This window comes from Suricata suricatta, chromosome 13 (genome assembly GCF_006229205.1).
Source record: "Suricata suricatta isolate VVHF042 chromosome 13, meerkat_22Aug2017_6uvM2_HiC, whole genome shotgun sequence".
In the NCBI taxonomy this organism is placed as follows: domain Eukaryota; kingdom Metazoa; phylum Chordata; class Mammalia; order Carnivora; family Herpestidae; genus Suricata; species Suricata suricatta.
Genome location: NC_043712.1, coordinates 30,450,717 through 30,471,460, shown reverse-complemented (window position 1 = coordinate 30,471,460; position 20,744 = coordinate 30,450,717). Strand labels below are relative to the sequence as shown.

At 40.3% G+C, this 20,744-nt stretch overlaps 1 protein-coding gene across 1 annotated transcript in view; it reads left to right on the top strand.

Moving 5' to 3' along the window:
• The window catches only part of CAVIN4 (caveolae associated protein 4), a 9,893-nt gene extending 546 nt beyond the window's left edge, over positions 1–9,347 (top strand). The window contains exons 2-3 of the mRNA XM_029920381.1: positions 943–1,397; positions 8,106–9,347. Of these exons, the coding sequence (XP_029776241.1) occupies positions 990–1,397; positions 8,106–8,783 (1,086 nt within the window). The 5' untranslated portion in view covers positions 943–989 and the 3' untranslated portion in view covers positions 8,784–9,347. The remainder of the gene's footprint in view (positions 1–942; positions 1,398–8,105) is intronic.
• The last annotated feature ends 11,397 nt before the right edge of the window (positions 9,348–20,744 follow it).

Sequence of the window (20,744 nt, the reverse complement as noted above, 5' to 3'; positions counted from 1 at the left end):
AATTATGATAATTTGGAAAGATACCTGGTAGCAAAGATGGAACAGATCACTGAAAAGTAGATTTAGGTATTGTGAAAATGGTCTGTTTAACAAACAGATTGGAATAAAGCCTTCTCTATCAGTTAAACTACTTTAATACACATTCATTTTTAAGAAAATATTTGTTTTAACATAAACAAATTGTATCAGTGTTTGTGAATAAAATGCAAAAATGATTGTTAATTATGGGTGCTCTTAAAGTGAGCTTAAAAATTATCTAAGACCTCTATCCAAATTTGTCCTATAGTAAGTAATAGCTATATTAATAGATTGTTGGTGTTTAAAGATCTGAAGTGTGAGTAGAATGTATTCAGCTGTTTAACATGTAGTTTAGATAATCAGAAGTATGCATGTAGAATTCAAGAATATGTTCAAAATTAAATATTAATTTTAATATTTGGTTTGGAAAAGCATGTTATAATATAATGTTTTCACTATATGGCCTCTGTTTTGGTGTGTTTATTTTACTACATTCTTTGATATTGATATATCAGTAAATTTAATATGTGAATTAAGTACAAAAAGATTTCAGTTCAAAATTCCCCTTTGCTTTTTCAAGTACTGCTTCAAATTATCTAAAGGCAAAAGCTTCCCCCAGTGTTTAGTGTTTGCTTTTTTTTTGGTCATTTGGCTTCTTAGGCTTAATATTAGTAACATGGCGGCTTCAGGGAACTTTTTTTTTTTTAAAGCTTTCCTCTTCTTTCCACACAGTCTTATTTGAGTCCATTAGTCAGTCACCAAGCATGTTTGGAACCGTACCCAGTGCTCTGTGAGGGTTCATATTGCAGAACAGTCACGTGTGGGTATTTGTAGTTATAAATACTTGACCATTCTCCAGGGGTGGGGTTTCCAACCCTTTAAACAACCCTGTTGCCTGTTATCAAGCTAACTTTTTGCTCTTAGTGCCAGAATTGATTGTGGTGGGACATCTTTCCCTGGAAATAAGTAAAATGGAACATAATGGGTCTGCTTCAAATGCTGATAAAACCCATCAGAATCGCCTCTCAAGTGTTACAGAAGATGAAGACCAAGATGCTGCTCTTACCATTGTGACTGTGCTGGACAAAGTAGCCACCATCGTGGACAGTGTGCAGGCAAGCCAGAAAAGACTAGAGGAGAGACACAGGGAAATGGAAAATGCCATAAAATCTGTCCAGATTGACCTGTTGAAGCTTTCACAGTCACACAGCAATACGGGCTACGTCATTAACAAGTTATTTGAGAAAACTCGAAAAGTCAGTGCTCACATTAAAGACGTGAAGGCCCGGGTGGAAAGGCAGCAAATTCACGTGACAAAAGTTGAATCCAAGCAAGAGGAAATAATGAAGAAAAACAAATTCCGTGTGGTAATATTCCAGGTAAGCTTGCCAGTTGCGTTTTGCTTGATTATTGCAAAATCTTATACCCTCGAATTGCCAACCAGTCCTATCAGAAGTTTCCAGCGTCACGTCGTAACTATTGTATATATTCATGGAGTGGCATTCTGTATCAGCAGGAATCTCAGGATAAAGCCATTTCTGTGTTGACTAATGTACTATCCTATCAGTATTTTGAGCCTCTCAACCATTTTGTGTAATATGAACTGTGGATCAGAGCTGAGGCTATTTCTTGCCTTTGAAACTTAATATTGGCGAGGCTCCTCCAGCATATTAGCTATATCAGCACAATGCCCTTTCATATGTTGAGAATGTTAGTACTAGAAGAGATCTAAGAAGTCTCTGGTTTAAAACACCTAAAAAGAGAAACTGAGAACCAGTAATCCCCAATGTGGTTTCCCCCTTTCTTATGGAGACCCTCGAAAGCTCTAAACAGTAAAATGTAAACTTCTCAGGATGTTCTGTGTCTGTTGGAATGTTTACATGTGAGAATACCTAAGTCACAGTTATAATAAGAAAAATTATTTCTTAACAATTAGGCTGTTGTTTTTATGTTCTTATAGTTGTTACAGTTTTACAAATATGAGTCATAAGTAAATTAAATAAGTAATTGCTTATAAATGCTTATGGTCTTTTGGCTTAGCTTATTTAATATAGTAATTTTTACGTGGCATTGTATATTACACCAAGTTCCTATATTACTCTGCCCTTGGCATTCATATTTTTTGAAATAGGAACACATCCATGGCAAAATGCATAATACTTATAATATGTTTTATAACTCTTACAAATCAAAAGGAAAAAGAACTCTCCTCCTTTGGTAGAAAAATGAGAAAGTCATTATCAGATTGTTCACAAAAGACAAATGAGAAGAATTCCACTTTTGCCTATTTAAATATTTTCAGTTATCAAAATATAAACCCAGAGTTTTAGGTACTTTCAAACTCTGCTGGTTGGAAATATTAACTGGTACAGGATTTCTAGGGGGAAGTTTTGGTAGTTTGTTATTAAGAACCTTCACAAACCTTCTGGCACCAAAATTTCACGTCAAAGAATTTTTCTAAGCATAAAATCAGGAATGTGTGTAGGGATGTTCACCAGTGCATATATCATATATAGTGTTATCACAGTGTATTTTTTAAATAGATGGCTGCCCCTATGCATAGGAAAAAACCCTAGAAGAGCAAAACTAAGATGAAATAGGAACACAGTTGGGTTATGTAGGCAGATGCTTGTGGGATATTAAGGTTGTGGACCACAACTCTCCAGCATTCTTTACACGTTAGGCAGTTGGGCACGTCAGGAAGGGGTTGTGTCACACCCTTCACTTGTGCCAGGCATGCCAGGAAGCCTGCTTGGTATCTAGCATTTCTCCTGAGGACCTTTATGCCGAGAGTAGGCCCCATACCGATCAAGATCTACCAAAGCTAGATGAAAGAAGTTTCTGAAAAGTTCTAATTGAACTTCTGAACTTTTGTCAATTGGTCTAGTGACATAATTTTTCTTAATAGTTAAGATTAGTTTCTTTATTCACCTATTTCTTCCCTGAAGCTTGGTGTTTTTTCTCTTTGAGCTCTTATAGTTACTTGAACAAGTAAAAGATAGTATGTAAAAAGCAACTGTGAGGCACTAATTTAGATCAGGTCTTGTTCCTGTAAGGTATAGTGCTGTGAAGGTTCTGTGAAATTAAGTTGTTCAGGGTAAGCAACAGTTCCTCAGTAAGCAGTTTCTACTTTTATCTGGCAGAGCTTCTGGAGAAAAGATACAGGCAAGTAACCATAGATGCGATGATTCATTAGCTGTTAGAACACTATATAGTATTCATATGGTTATTCTTAGTTAAAATTAGTTCTTTCTTAGACTTCATTCTCTTAGTTAATATGTATAAGTGGTTATACTGAGATCCCCTGTGCTTCTAAAATTAACTTAAAGCTGGAGTAATTTAGTGATCATATACTTTCTTTTCCATTTGGGTTTTTCCTCAAAAAATTTTCCCTGGTTACATATTTTGGTGGCAATCTTTTTTTTTTTTTAATGTTATATTTATTTTTTTTGAGAGAGAGCGAGTGGGTGAGGGGCATAGAGAGAGGGAACAGAGGATCCAAAGTGGGCGCTGCGCTAACAGTGGCAAGCCCTTTGTGGGACTCGAACTCATGAACTGCAAGATCATGACCTGAGCTCAAGGTGGATGCTCAACTGACTGAGCCTCCCAGGCGGCCATCTTTATTGGCATTTTATCTCCCACAGTTGTGTACGGCTGAGCTTTCACCTAATCCTGGACATTTGCATTAGAAAAATTGTCTGCTAGTTTTCATAAATGATCATTTCTCCTTAACGTACTTCCACTTTGATCACCTTCTCATGCAAGACAACAGTCTTACCATCTCTTCTAACAATTTTGCTTACACAGACCACATGCCTGCAGTTACCAAATGAGATATTTGGTCATTCCCTAGTGACTATATATTCAAAAGTTCTCTAAGCTATGTTATTTTGATAATCAGGGCCCACTTTACTCTGATCATAGTACTCGTTTTGTTAAAAAAAATCATCGTTTTATCTGGTCTTTTACATAAGAAAAGATATAATAATTACTTAGAAATCAATCATAATCTATAATCTTTAATTATTATTACAGTGTATTTATCATTAACTCATGGTATCTCTGACTCTTAGGAATTACAACAAATAGATTCATGTAACAAGTACTTTCACTCTATGTCCGTTTTGTTTTGTTTTGTTTTGTTTTTTAAGCCTGATTTTGTATAATTTGTGCAATTGAAGAGAAGGGTATGTGATTCCTGAGTTAAGCTGTATCTGATTCCTTTACAGCAAGATTATGAGGGTTTTCCCTCTACTAAGCCGTAATTATTCTTTGGCTTCTTTCTATTCTAATTATACCTTCTCAGGCCATACCAACCCACTTGGTGTTGCTGAAGCTACTCCCTGTAGCAGGTGTCAGGAAAAGAGAAGAATAATTTTGCTGCTTTCACTGATTCATCCGAGAGCTATGACACGCCCATCTGCTGTTTCTTCTTTTTTTCAAAACTGCTAGATAGACTCTCCAATCCTGTAGCCAAATAATTTAATTTTAAGCAAGTATCCAGGGAAATCAGGTTCCAAGGACCTTGTTGAGATCAGGCTGATAGGTTTTGGAATAAACCTGTTTCTTACATATTTATTAAATTTATTTCATTGAACAGATTTAAAAAAATTCTTTTTTATGTTTATTTACTTTTGAGAGAGAGACAGAGTATGAATGGGGGAGAGACAGAGAAAGAGGGAGACACAGAATGCGAAGCAGGCCCCAGGCTCTGAGCTGTCAGCACAGAGCCCAATGTGGGGCTCAAACCCACGGACCCTGATATCATGACCTGAGCTGAAGTCAGATGCTCAACCAACCAAGCCACCCAGGTGCCCCTGATTGAACAGATTTAATCCGGATCCCAAGTTAGGAGCACAGTTTCTTTTTGAAATTTTAACTCATGAGGGGCGCCTGTGTGACTCTTGGTTAAGTGTCAGACGTTGGCTCAGGTCATGATCTCATGGTTCGTGGGTTTGAGCCCTGCATTGGGCTCTGTGCTGACAGCTCAGAGCCTGGAGCCTGCTTTGGACTGTGTTTCTCTCTCTCTCTTCCCCATTCCCCCACTCATGCTCTGTTGCTCTCTGCCTCTTGCCTGCTTGTACTCTCCTCCCCTCCTCCCCCCAAATAATGATAAACATTTAGAAAATGATATATGCAAAAAGCATTATACTGGAAATTCAAAATAGAAATTTTCACTCATGGGTTTCCTTAAAAATCCCATGATCCTTAAAGTCTTGCCTTTTTAGTTTTTAAAAATAATCCTTAAATAGTGAGTTGGGATTATTTAGCAGCTGTGTTTCTGGGTTGGTTCTCAAGGGTCCCCAGTGTCCACCATGTTCCCAAACCCAATCGTCATCCTTATCCTTTGACATGTGTGACGTAGTTGGTCCCTCCCTCTTATCTTGAAACTTCTTTCCCCTTGGCTTCTGAGGGTGCTACTTACTCTCTTGGATTTCTTCCTGCCTCAGTAGCTAATACTTCTCCTTTTTGTTTCCTTCTCACCATTTCCTTCTTATCTACACTTCAAAATCTATCTATCTAAAAATCCAAAATCTAAAATTTCTAAAAATTAAAAAATTTTCATAACATACTGGGTAGCTTGCTACCTGGGGTCGACCTGAACTCATTTGGTGGCAAAACCTGACCTGAAATAACACAAGGCTGTTTATATACTCTTTTTTTTTTTTTAGATTTATTTATTTGTTTAGAGAGTGTGCACATGAGTGCGGGAGGGGCAGAGAGAGAGGTAGAAAGAGATCCCAAGCAGGCTCTACACTGTCAGAGCAGAGCCTGATGCAGAGTTTGATCCTACAAACTGTGAGATCATGACTTGAGATGAAATCAAGAGTTCGATGCTTAACTGAATGAGCCACCCAGGTACTCCTGTTTATGCTCTTTATTCCACCTTAGAGTGAATATTTATGTCACAAAATTATTTCTTCCCAAAATCTGACTGGGAATGTAATGTAAAAGTTATTTTCCTCAAATCTAAAATATTCTGAATTCTGAAGTGCACCTTGGCACTAAGGAGTTTGAATAACATTAAGTGTTGTTTCATTCACTGTCTCTTGACAGTCTCCTCCATCTTGTCTCAGGATTTTTAACCCTTGACATTAATGACTCCAAAATTTATATCTCTAGTCTAGGCCTCTTTCCTGAATTCCAGGCTTGTATGCTCAGCTGCCTACTTGACATCTCAGATCTCATCCTTCCCCTCCAGTCTCTTCTTCTACCTGCTTTCTTCCCCATGTCAGTTAATGGGAAATCTAACCTTGAACTTGAAAATCATCTTTGATGCTAACACTCCACATCCAAATCCAAATTCCAGAACAGACTGCTTTTCACCACTGCCTCTGCCAGCACCCTCATGTATCTCTCGCCTGACTTCTCTCAGTGGTCTCCAACTGGTCTCCTTCCTTCTTATCTCGTCCCCGAGAGCCTGTTTTCAAAGTGATCCTCTTAAAGCATTGGTCAAATCATGTTGCTGTTCTCAAAACTTTTTAAAGGCTTCCTATCAAACTCAGAAAAAGAGCCATGGTCCTTATTGTTAGACCCCTACATGAGCTGGCCCTCCTACTACCTTCTTACCCCCTTTCCTCTTCTTGCCCCTCGATCTCTCTGCTCCTGCCACACTACCTTCCTTGCTGTTTCGGTTTTTCTCTCAGATGTATGCATTACCTTCAAGTCTAGGCTAGGATGTCATGTTATCAGTGAAGCCTTTCCAAGCATCCTCCTCAGTCACTGTATATCTCTTTTCTTTACCTTATTTTTCACGTTAGCACTTACCAACAGACTATATATTTAACCTGTTTATTTCTCTCTCTATAAGAATATAAGCTCTTTTACTCTGCTTTCTCCACAGGAGGTTCTCAGTTCCTAGAACATGCCTGGTAGGTGCTTAGAAACTATTTGTTGAATGAAGGTCTATGCCCTATTGGACTGAACAGTCATTTTTATAGTATAACTACTATGTACAAGGCTTTCTAATGGATACTGGGCATAAAACATAAATAAGACACATCTCTGCTTTTATTGTACTATTATTTAGTGAAAGCCTCAGTATATTAATGAGTCGAGTTCCAATTCAATCCAATTCAGTGATAAATGTTATAAGTAGAGGTGGGTACATGTCATTCTGGTATAAATTAGAGAAAGAATTAGCTTCTTGGGGAAAGCTGGGGACTTTTGAATTGATTCTTGAAGATTTTTGTTAACAGCTGAAAAGAGGTGGAAGGCATTAAAGTGAGCAAAAGAAAAGAAAAAAGATAGTAGAAAAGGTAAAAAAGATACACACTGGCATGGAGGGGTGAAAATACTGTGACGAGCAGAGAGTGGTTGCATGTTGCTGGACTGGAAAGTAGGTTTAGCTCAAACTGAAAAGCCTTCTAATCATACTAAAGAACAGAACTCTTTGAGTATTGATGAATTCCCAAAAGTTACAAAGTAGAGAGAGGATGTGATCAGAGCTATGCTTTCGAAATATTTCCCAGGAAATACTTAGGTGGTGCTTTGGTGGTAGACATACTATTGTACAAGCTTAGGTCTGAGGTGACAGGGACCTGAATTAGGACATTGGTGGAGATGAGGAGTAAGGAGGAGGGGACTGGAGTACTAAGCAGTGTTATTGAGAGTACTTGGTGACCTGTTGGATATGGAATGACAAGGAGGGGAATTGGGGATGAAAATTCTGAGATTTCTATTTGGGTGGCCCCTGGATAGGTCCTGGTGCCGAGAAGCCCAGCAATAGAACATGTGGAGAGGATGCTGGGTGGACCGTAGTTTTGGGACATGTTAAGTTTCAGGTGTCCCTGTTACATCAGGTAATGTCTATCATTTAGAATTGTGTCTTCATCTTAGGAGAAGAGGAGAGGTGAAGATAAACTATTTGTGAGTTTGCTTACGATTGGATCTGAACACAGAAGAGTGGGTCATTTTGCTCTGATTGAGCTTGGCAGATAAAGCAGAACAGGACACAGAGAAACCCTGAGAAATATCAACAGTTAAGGAGCAGGCAGAAGGTGAACAGCCCATGGAGGAGATTGAAAAGGCATGGCCAGAAGGTAAAAGAACTGATGTCTAACATGCTTTCTTTTTCTCTCCTTCAGGAGAAGATTCGGTGTCCAACATCCCTGTCTATTGTTAAAGACAGAAACCTAACTGAGAATCAAGAAGCTGAAAGTGATGTCTTTGACCCTCCAGTAGAACTGTCTTCGGATGAAGAGTATTATGTTGAGGAAAGCAGATCTGCCAGGCTTAGAAAGTCAGGCAAGGAGCGCATTGATAATATCAAAAAGGCATTTTCCAAAGAAAATATGCAGAAGACGCGGCAGAATTTTGACAAGAAAGTGAACAGAATTAGAACTAGAATAGTGACCCCGGAGAGGAGAGAAAGGCTAAGGCAGTCGGGAGAAAGGTTAAGACAGTCGGGAGAGAGGCTGAAACAGTCAGGGGAAAGGTTTAAGAAATCCATTTCTAACGCAGCTCCCTCAAGGGAAGCTTTTAAGATGCGTAGCCTGCGGAAAGCTAAAGACCGAACTGTGGCTGAAGATGCAGAAGAGGTCAGGGAGATGGGTGTGGACATCATTGCCAGGAGTGAGTCTCTGGGCCCCATCACTGAGCTCTACACTGATGAGCTCAGTGAAACAGACCGTGAGGAGGCCAGGGCGGTGTATCCTCCCACAGAAGGAGGGGAAATCTCAACCCCCGAGCCTTTAAAAGTTACTTTTAAACCCCAGGTGAAAGTGAAAGATGATGAATCTCTTTTGTTAGATTTAAAGCAGTAATCATAAGGAAGAACTAAGATTATAAGTATAAATCTCTTTAATCACAAGGTTCTAGTTTAATAACATAGTCACTTACACTGATGACGTAGTGTTGTCATTTACATTTATAAAATAGTGTAGTCATTTACATTTACTTATGGGAAAACATGAATGATACAGCTGGTTTCATTTCTGATATTTAAAATCTTAAAAATAACACAAGTATTCTATATATTTCCTTATAATTTCCTTGGGAATTCTTTTTACCTTCTTTGGGCTAACAACTTTTCCTTTTATGTCATTCTCATGGCAGCTGTGGATTTTTAAGTTCCTTTCTCTTGCCTAGCAGAAAAATAGTTTCCTAGTGAGGGCCAATTAGGTATTTGGTGTCTAAAACAAATGAAGGGTAAATTTGTGGCCATCATTTGTAAGTTAACGCTCAATTTTGGCCTAGCCTGATGTGGCCAAGCTCCAAGGATAATAACCTACGTGTGGATTATATCATCCGTATGTTCAAATAGATTCATTAGTAGGTTAGTAGTTACCTTTTTTGATGCTTTTACATAAAAAAGGTGAAATTCTGGACTTGAGCATTTGGTTCTGGCATTTTAGCTTTGGTTACAGCAAGTTACTTAGCAAGTCATCAGTAAAACGGAGAGGGGTTGTCTATCCCGTCTCCGGGGACTGTTGTGCGAAGATCAAAGGAAATGTTATACATTCTGGGGGAACAGGGAGCACATCCAGAGGAAACAAACCCCACTGATTCCTCAGGAACAGGACTGAAATAATTATACCTTCTGAGAAAGACTTGAGCTCCAAGCATGGAGGACCTAGGTTGGACAGAAGCTAAAGTTGGTCTTCAGAAGCTTTTTTACAGATTCAGGAATGGAAAAATAAATGTTTGGGTGACATCTTTTTGTCAGAGACTAAAATCAGACCTTGAGTTTGAGTAGGGTCTTAAAATGTTTCCTGGAGTCTCTTTTTTAAATGTTTATTTATTTTTGAGAGAGAGACAGAGACAGAGCGTGAGTAGGGGAGGGGTGGAGAGACAGAGGGAGGCACAGAATCTGAAGCAGGCTCCAGACTCTGAGCTGTCTGCACAGAGCCTGATGTAAGGCTTAAACTCACGAACTGTGAGATCATGACCTGAACCAAAGTCAGAAGCTTAACTGACCAAGGCACTGATGCGCCCCTGGAAATTCCTTTTCTTTTTCTTTTCTTTTTCTGTTTTTTAATTTATTTTTGAGAGAGACAACGTGAACAGGGGAGGGTCAGAGAGAGAGGGAGACACAGAATCTGAAACAGGCTCCAGGCTTTGAGCTAGCTGTCAGCACAGAGCCCGACGTGGGGCTCAAACCCATGAACTGTGAGATATGACCTGAGCCGAAGTTGGACACTCAACCGACCGACCCACCCATGTGCCCCTGGAAATTTGTTTTCTAATTTTCTTTTGATTTAAATCTATAGTAGACTAGAGCAATCTTTGAGCAGCATGAAGCATAAAACTGTGGCTGTGTCTTCAAGAGGTCTTTCTGAATTCTTTGCTGATGTAGTGGATTTGGAAATGACCTCATATTTCTGTTTTCCAGAGTGAACCCCTCGGGGCTGTCTGTCAAAGCAGTGTTCATAGGAATTCATCATAGCTGGTTTGGGAGGATGCCAGATTCCATTTAACCAGTAGCCTTAGATCTAGCCTGTCCGGAAGTAGATATTATTGCTAACAAGATAAATGGTCATACTGGCCCTGTACTTCTGGTATGTTTAAATATTCTCATTTTGTAATGGGGAAGAAATGATGGAATTGTTGAATTTGAAGAGTATAGACAGGTAGCTTTCAGATCAATTTTGGATGCTCATAAGACAGTTAAAAATTGTAATAAATGTACACACACACACACACACAGACCCACACAAATCAGCTTTAAAGTATTTGACTCAGTTACCCAGGTATTTGGGTTTGGGAGTTTGATTCAACATCATTTCCTCTTCACTCTGTATGATTACATAAAATCATGAATTGTTCATCACAAGTATCTTTTTATATTGAAAACTAAAGTGTTTACAACATTCTTTGAAAAGAATAATTTTAAAAAATGTTATAGTTTAGAAAGAGCTTGGATGCCTAATGACGTATATCCTTAAAGCCATAATAAATTTGAATTTTAAAAAGATACTTTTACAGAGTTTGATGTTGGTACCTATTTGTAAATATTTTTACTAATAATGAATACAATTAATACGCCATGAATTTGATACAGTAACTTTTTTTTAATGTTTATTTTTAAGAGAGAACATGAGTGAGGTGGAGGAGGGCAGAGGGAGCGGGAGTCCGAGGATCTGAAGTGGCCTCTGCACTGACCAGAGCGCCCAGCGTGAGACTCGAACTCATGAACTATGAGATCCATGCCCTGAACCAAAGTCAGATGCTTAACCCTGATAGTAAACCTTATAGTATATCTGTTTTTAAGTTAAGACGAATATACAAAGTTAGAAGCTCTTTTTTTCTAGCCCTACATAGAGTAAATATCAATTGGTCTAAAATATTTTTCTGCAAAAATTGCTGTTAAGGAATTTTTGTAAAGTTTGTTTGCTTACTGACCTATTATATAACCAGACTTGACATTATGGAACATTGCCCATATAGATACGTTTGAATTTTGATATGGAAGGCATTATAATCTAGTCAGCTGTTCATCATGGTCGACTTTGTACAATGCTAGAAACACAATTTTATGTGGCCAGAGGTTCATTGAAACCTTACACTGCTTTCTTGGTACTGGGATTTTCCCCTCCATATTGCCTATGTCTCGACATTTCCCACCATATTTAGGGTATTTCTCAATTCCAGATTTATACTTTTTTCTCTTTTCACTGTTTTCTTAATGTTAAGAATGTCAGTTTTTTATAGGCTGCAAAATCATACATTGCCATTTAATGCAAAGAACATTCTAGTAAACATTTCTTATTTCAAAAGTTTCAGACAACACAAAATAGATTATCTGTTTATTTTACTCTTCTGGTTTTTTAAAAATAATTTTTAATGTTTATTTATTTTGAGAAGGAGCATAAGCAGGGTGAGGGGCAGAGAGAAGGAGAGACAGAATCCCAGACAGGTTCCACACCATCAGTGCAGAGCCCGATGTGGGGCTCAAACTCATGAATCACCAGATCCTGACCTGAGCCGAGATTAAAAGTCAGACACAACCAACTGAGACCCCCAGGCACCCCATTCTTCTGTGTTTTTGAATTTATACATGTTAGATTCTAAAAAATTTATTCAATAAAGTTATGAGTGGGATTTATTCTTTTTTTTCCTTTTTTGAGGCAAAACGATGCAACATCTATAGACACTGAGGCCATGGAGCCTCAGAGGTACAGCTCTGTCCTCTATGCATGATAGATTTGGGGCTGGTTCTGACTCATTCATTAAAAAACACACCAAATGTGAAATGGCGATAAGAGGAGCATGGAAATTCAGAGTGTATTGGTTTGTGTGTGAACTTCCTTCAACAATTTTTCATAAATTAAAAATATAAACCGAAATACAGTATTTTCATTTTGACTTCATTCATTTAAGGGTTTGGTGCAGAACCAAGCCTGAAGTTTATTGTGACTCCACCAGCTAAAGAGCATGGGTTATGTTACATAAAATCATTTCACAGAATCATTGTTAACTGTGCAATTCCATTACATGAAATTACTGAGCCTTTTTTCCTTTTGAGACGTGTTTTCCACAGCTTCTTTTATTGAATCCTACTAAAAAAAATTACAGTTTACATTCCCAAAATAAATTATTCTGGCATATTTGAGTCAAGACTATGGGGAATGAAGCTATGGTCTCAGTTTTATTTGAATTTTGGGCATGCTACTATCTGGTCTGTAGTGAATGAAAAATGAAGAAGCCTTAGTGCTGAATTTTGTGTCCTATTTTTGTGACCGACGGCCTCTGATATGTGATATGTGAAGATTTATAGCTGCCCCTACCAGGTCAGAATTCTTCATTGTATTTTCTAAGTGGATAGGGGACCTAGGGTAAGTATCCCTTCACCGGGAGTCTTTTAGGACATCCAGGGATCCCTGAGAAGATGGAGCAGAGTGCCAGCACATACTCAGGCTTTGAATTTACTTTGGACGTCTTCCTAAAATCAGCTGTGCTTGTCTAGGCCCGTCCCTTCTTCCCCCACCGGCTCTGCCCCTTGATGGCTTTGCTCATGCCATTTGTCTTCCTTTCATTCTGGGAGATGACTTTCAAGTTCAATGATTATGTCAATTTTCTCATTTTAGCTTGCTTTGGTCACCTCCCACCCCCTAGGAAGGGTATGATTAATTACTCCACATATTCAGTAGCGACTTCTATGTGAGGCACTGAGGATCCAAAGATGAATAGAACCCAGTCTGTATCTCTCCCTCCCTCCCCTTTCCCAACCTTATCTCAGGCGTACAGTATTCTGGGAGACAGTTGAGCAAAAATTCAGCAACGTGACTAGTGCTAAATGTAAGATGAGGGAACCGTAGGGATGGAAGATGCTTATATAGAATTTTGATGATATATCTGTCATAGTGCTTACATTGTTCTAGTTTATTTGTTTACCTTCTAGACTAGACTATGGTTCTCAAGGACAGGAGCTGAATTTTATTCATCTTTGGGTCACCACTTGGAGGGCCTCCCGTGTGGTAACTATCATCAGATATCATAAAAGACATGGTTCCTCCACTTACGGAGCTTTCCCCTTGGTGGAGAAGCTAGGTAACTCAACGTCTTTTGTGATAGGGGCCTCAGATTTAAGGGAAAACTCATGGGAGCATAGAGGAAGAGCATCCAACAAGCTGGTGAGGAGCTGCCAGAGAAAGAGAAGATACTTCACTTGCCATTTGAAGACTAATGAAGAAGAGTCAGCTGAATAACAGAATTCGAAGCAAGATTCAGCTGGAGATGTTGTGTGGTGTTTTGAGTTTATGTCAAAGGTCTTAAGAGAGCCATTTTTTAAGCCATGGAGTGCCATGATTTATGTTTATGAAAGGATGCTCTTGTTAGCATACCAAAGGCAGAGAGACGTGTTTCTAGGGCCCTTGTGTATTTCTAGATGGGAGAGTAGCTCCTGACCTAAGGTCTTAATAGAACTATGAATGGGATAAGCCTGAATGTGGGTTGTGATGGGGAGCAAATGGTCGCTGGAACTTGGGCAAGCTATGCCATTCACTGAGATAGGAAGTATGACATTCTGTCCAGGGATTCTGAGACTATATTCTGCTGCTCCTTTTACTCTCTGCCCTGACAGCCTTAGTTGCTGGTGCCTTGGCGTGGCCTGTATACCAAAGGGGAGCCATGCCTGTATTCCAAAAGTTCCCACAGTAGAGGTCTGCCTAATCTAGCCATTACGGTTCTCACCCATGCTTGAAGAAGAGAAGCCTTATTTGATCCTTTCTGGGCTCTAGCAAGCATGTTGTCCTATCCACTGGGACTCCAAAGTCTTGAGAAGTGGCATTGCCTTTTAGGTTTAAGGCCTCTGTGAGAGCTTCTCTCTACCTGTATCTGCTCACGGCTAGATTTCTGCTCGTTCATTGTATGGTACAAAGAAAAGCTACTCCTAATTCTTAGAATATATGTTTTTTGTTTCTTTTTTTTCCCCTATCAATTTTTGGTATCTGAAGACTCCAGGTAGAGTTGTGATTGACACTCCAGTGTCAAAGCAGCTGACATTACAGTAAAAGCAGCTTTAACTTGGTACACTGACCAAGACCAATTGTTCAGGTTTACGTAGCTACTTCTACCAGCTGCCATGGTTGTGGCATGAGCCTCAATCTCATTGTGGGTACTTTGGTTGCAAATCTTATTTCCTGGAGTCTGTGGTGTTAGATCTGACTCATGGCATCACAAACGTTTTAGAGGTTTGAAGATGGGGTTTGATGGCAACCCATTTTTTTCTCTGAGGTTCTGGCTGATAGAGTTTATATAAGGATTGCTGGCAAAATGGAGACCGTTTTTATTACTGGCTGGGCAGAGGTCCAGGAAATCTCCCAAATGTAGAGCATCTGGTAAATTCTGTTGGAAAATAGGCTTAGACCTAAGACAGGAGAGAGGCTCTCTGCCTCCTCTAGGGTGGCAGCGGGGAGAGCAGCAAGGCTTGTGGAGTGGAAGCAGAGTTCATGGTATGGGCAGGCAGTGCAGCCCACATGCTTACCCAGAGGGAGCAGTGGGAGTGGAAGACCGCCCCTCAGGTGATGCACGTAGCAAGGAGGCCGGAAGCAGAGAGGTTGGGACTCCTGGGCCAGAAAACCCACTACATCAGAACATATGGTTCCGTTTGAAGCCACAGCCTGGTTTGTGCTGTTGGGGCCGAATGTGCAGAGTTAAACAGCGCAGTGAAGGTAGCCACTACTGCTTGAAGGCCTAGTTTGGACACACTGAATTGAGGTGCTCATCTCCTTGGGAGGACCAAGTGGTGGGTAGGAGGATAGGATTTTACAGGTCACAGCCCAACAGAGAGGGCTGGAGGAATACAGTTGTTAGAGCACAAGCTAAGTGAAATTGTGTGTTTTCATGAGAAAATTGGGGCAGTTGGACTTTGAAGGAAGAAGTGGGTAAAGAAATTGGCTAAGTTCTAAATTAAGCTATTTTTCTGAACAATTCTCGGGCTCTCATTTCAAGAACAATTTTCTTCTGAGCAGTCTGACCGTTACTCTTGTGAGAGCAGGAGTTCTCAATCTTCAAACATTGGCTGGTTTCCAAACCTTCCTGATATAGTTCACTTTAAAATAAGAGATGATAAATATCATCCTAAGCTTAGATTTAGAACTACAATGAGCACCACGGTGTGGGGAGTTTGGTTCAATTTCTTGCTGTGAGTCCAACTCCTGGCTGACGTTTGTCTATAGCATAATGTTATAAAGCAGCCAAATTATCCTTAAAATCTTACAGGCTAATCTTCATAACTTAGCAATGTCTCATTAGGCCTTTTATCTAAATAAGCTTTAAATTCTCAACAAACTGGTTATGTTGATATCTTGTTTTAAGGTAAAATAAAATCCATTGAAATGAGTTTGTCATTTTAATTGTATTAGCACTTTTCAAGTGGCCACATTTGGAATGTTTCCATAAGGAGAAGAAATAAATTAACAGGATTATGCACGGGATATGCTTGACTGTAGTTCAAAGCGATGGAGAAGATTTCAGAGGGAAACATTAATATGCTTGTCAACCTTAAAGAAATAGGACTAAATTTTCTTCAAAAGGAAAGAAAATATCCAAATAGATCGTAGGTTGTAGGTCCATAGGAAAGTGCACCAAAATGTTCTCTACGTGAAACTCATACATGTTCTCATATTAAACATAAGCAGCATTACAGACCCATCTGTGTTGGAGAGTAAAACTGTTTAAGATTTACTAGTTATTCTTCCATATTCTTAAAAAATCATCTTTCAGTGATAATCTGCTCAAGCATCTCCCTCCTCTCTTCCTTCCTTCCTTCCTTCCGTTCTTTCTTCCTTCCGTTCTTTCTTCCTTCCGTTCTTTCTTTCTTTCTTTCTTTCTTTCTTTTCTTTCATTTTGGTTAGAATGACAGCATTTGTGAGGGTGGAGGGGTTGGAAAGAGGCTAAATAGTTGATTTGGGTCCAAAAGAGCCTGAATTTACTCCTAATAGTTTGATGGAACCAAGATCATATGTATATGGTGGGTTATTTTTCTCAAATTTCACTTTTCTTTTTTTCTTTTGCAGAAAGGACAATGATGTTCCCCCCCCCGCCCCCCTCCCCCAGGGGCATAAGGTATAGGAATGGGAGAATGGACATGGAGATAATGAAAGTTAATTGAGTCTTCTGGGGAAAAATACAACTCAGCTTTGAAAAAAAGATCAAAGCCAGGAACACCTTTAAATAGTGCATATTAAATAATCTGGAGAAAGGTAACTGGGTGGTTTTTATTGTCATTGAGGACAAGGCAATTTGAATTTCAAATGCAGGGGAAGGGAATGGGTTACCCACAAAGAAAGGCTCCTACTCTGCAGGAAACATGTTCCAGGGAGGGTTTAAGAACTGAACAATCTTCTATTTGGAGTCAGGGTAGTAAATAGGCCTAGAGGTGAATGAATGCATCATGTTTTTGTTCCATAGTTTTCCACAGTGGGCAGCCATGATTGGCCAATTTTTTGTAAAACCTTTTAAAATCTTGCACATGCATTCTCTCTGAGATGTTATATGAGTTAAGAAGAAGAGAATTTCTGTGCTTCTCATCAATAAAATAATGTCTCTCATGCTTCCCATAATTCAGTGCCTTCCTTATATTAGGTATTTAATAAGAGTAAGCATTTACTGAATGAAAACAAATGACTCTTTGAAGTCTCTTACAGAGAAAGTGGACAGTAAGTACATGTAGAGTGTCAGGTGTGATAAGTGTAGAAGGCAGATAAGTCATTATGGGTGGTGTGGTTCAGGCTGGGTGCCATTTTTACAAAGGGTGTCCGCGAGGGCCTCTCTCGAGAAGGTGGCCACCGTGTCCAGGTGTGTTCAGGGGCGAGTGTGGCTGAGTGAGGGAGAATGGGGATGGAGGAGTGGGGTCCTAATAATCTATGGTAAGGAGTTTAGTTTTTACTCTGAATGAGAAGGAAACATTGGAGCTTGTTGAGCAGAGAAGTGACATGATCTAATATTGGCCTAATTACACTGGTTGAAAAATCAAACTGCTGTGTTGGTACAAAGAGCTAACTACAATTCCAGTCTTAGTTTACACTACAAAACAAATCCCCCGGACCCTAAACCATTTTTTCCATTTCTTGCTCTCCGCAATAGCCTGCCTCCCTGACCACATCCCAGGAAACCCCATTGCAGCTCAAGGCTGACATCTAGTGGGTGTTTTCATAACTTTATAAACCTATAGTTTGGAACATTCTAGCTCTTGATTAGGGATAGAGGGCAGAAAATCAAAAGCAGGGTAATAAAACAATAATTATATTATTTAGGAGAAGACTGGTTTGCCCTCTGTTTCTCTTTGGCTCATATTCAGGTAAGTTTGTCTTTTCCTAGCAAATATTTTTTAAAAAAATTGTTGGGTTTAGCTGCCAGAAGACTGGGACATCAAAATCATAGGCTGGTGAGGAGGGAAGAGGCCAGGACCAAAGGAATCAACCAGGAGAAAGTGCTCTGGTTCTAGGGATGGCCCTCAAAAGGTAGCCTGCGGTTTATTGTATGGAGTTTGCTTGACATCAGTTTGCAAAACAGGTGTGATCTCATGAGTTGGGCATGATGGGAAGAAGGCCAAGGCAGTGTGGAAAAACTGAAGTCAGGGGAGATTGGGTGTTTCTGAAGCTTAGACGGGGTGTTTCAGTGTACTAGTCAAAAGCTTTAGATTTATAATTGGACATCTGGCTTCCTGTCTTACTCTGCCATTTACTGACTGTGAGGATTTATACAAGTTGCACTCTGTATCTGTGTCTAAATATTACCCACTTTGCAAAGATGTTTTTATTAAGTCATTTAACTTATGCAAAGCACTTAACACACTAGCAGTTAGTACATAGTCACTAAGAGCTAGGTGTTACTGTTCAGAGGAACCACAAGTAGGCATTAGAGGCAGAGAAGCAGGCTGTTGTAGTAATAGTACCTGCTTTGAATATATAGATCTATTTTGCCCCCAGCACTTAGTATTAGCAGAATTTAGCTTTTAACCATTTTGTATATCTATATGGTCCATTTTATCTACATCGAATGAGGTAGTTGAATATTCTGTTTGAGGTATATCGTTTATGCTAGACAGGGATTAAAACTGGTCAGTGGCTTTTATTTTAGGGGAAAACCCCCCAAATATTTAGCTCTACATCACTTGGCTCCTGCCTGCCTCTTCCTTTTCATCTCCTAGGACTCTTCCCTCTCAGTTTCTGTGTTCCAGGTTTGCCAGCCTTTTTGGTCCCCCAGCTTCTTATTCCATCTGTTGCAAGACTTTGCAAAAGCAGTTTCCTTACCTTGTCCACACCTCTCCACTCCCACCTCAGCCTAACAACCAAGCCCATGTCTAATTAATGCCCACTCGTCTTTGACACTTCTTAAAAAATTTTTTTTAATGTTTATTTTTGAGAGACAGAGAGAGACAGTGCAAGTCGGGAAGGGGCAGAGAGAGAAGGAGACTCCGAATCTGAGGTAGGCTCCAGGCTCTGAGCTGTTAGCACAGACCTGACAGCGCTTGAACTCACGACCTGCGAGATCATGACGTGAACCTAAGTCAGATACTTAACCTACTAAGCCACCCAGGTGCCCCTTGTCTTTGACACTTCTGCGGGGAAACTTTCCCTGCCTCCACCCCTCACCCCCCACCCCACTCTGCTGGACAAGCCTCCCTTCTTGTAAGATCTCATAGCATTCTGCACTTTTAATTTTTCTTCAGAACACTTAACCATAGTTTTAATCATCGATATACTTGGATGACTATTCACTTCCCAACTAGGCTGTAAGTATCTTGGAAGTGGGAACTATGTCTGTTTCACCCATTACTTTATTCCTGCCACAGTGCTTGGTGCACCTAGACTTCTATATTTTGGAGCTGCCTGGGTGATTCAGTAGATTAAGCACCGACTTTGGCTCAGGTCATGATCTCACAGTTCATGGGTTGGAGCCCCGCGCTGGGGTCTGTGCTGACAGCTTGGAAGCTGGAGCCTGCTTTGGGTTCGGTGTGTCTCTTTCTGCCCCTCCCCTGCAAACACTCTGTCTCTCAAAAATAAATGTTAAAAATTTCTTTTTTAGCTAGAAAAATTCAGACTCATGTTTTTTGAATAGTAAAGAGACTAGTCTGAAGAATGAGGGATCTTATTTGAAATTAAAATGTTGTAATCAGTAAAACCCTTGGTAACGAACGGAGTGTGGGAGTGTAGTGGGACTGTGGTGTGGTGCCCAGTTTTCCTTTTGTAGACTACTCATCTCTCCAGATGCTGGGAAGTTTTTTAAATGTTTATTTTTGAGAGTGAGAAAGCACACTCGTACGCATGAGTGAGGGAGGGGCTGAGAGAGAGGGAGAGACACCGAATCCCCAGTAGGCTCCATGCTGTCAGCACAGAGCCTGACGCGGGGGCTCAGTCCCATGAATGTTGAGATTATGACTTGAGCCAAAATCAAGAGTCAAACACTTAACTGACTGAGCCAGCCAGCCCCCCATGCTAGGAGTTTTGATGGCCAGTGCTTCTCAGCTAGACTCTTTACAGGAATTGCCCGCAGCAAAGAGAGCCACCGTACCTATGGTCACACCCCTTCCTGAAAGCAGGTCACTTGCAGCGACAGGTTACTTGGGGGGCATGTGCTTCACCCACTGCCTCAGTGAAGGGCCGTTTCAGGTCTTGGTAGGATTGGCTGAGGCCACTGTTTGAATTGCGTCAACTGTTCAACTCCCTCCCATCGTCTTTCCTCCTTCAGTCCTCACAGGTGTTATTCCTCAGAGCATGTCTCCTCCCTCTCTCCTCCTCCCCCCCCATAAACCACCTGCACACAAGTCTCAAGAGTCTGTTTCCTGGGGAACAGACCCAGGACTGTGGGCATGACAGAGCAGGAGCAGCCTAAGGTAGCTCCTCAATTTATGGTTTGAGACAGCACATGATGCCATCCACTGAGATGCACAGGAAGGCGATAATGTACAGAAACTGAAGCAGGTTTGCTGGAAAAGGTACGTTTTAGAGGTGTTAAGTCTGAGGTTCCTATGGGATAACCAAGAGTCTGAAGTTCAGAAGAAAGATCTAGGCTAGAGGTGTAGACTTGGGGTCACTGACACTCCAAAATAATGACATCAATGACATGAAAGAGCTCACCCGTGAATGAAGAGTGAAACAGGACTAGTGTGGCCTGGGAGCCAACAGAGGGAGACAGGACAAGGAAGACAAACTTACGGCCAATTAAGAGTGATCAGAGAGGTAGGAAAACGCGGAGTGTGTGCATTACGAATACCAGTGGGTGTGCAGAGCGGCTTACAGAGATGACAGCAGATGTGTCAGGTGCAGAGAGCATAGCGT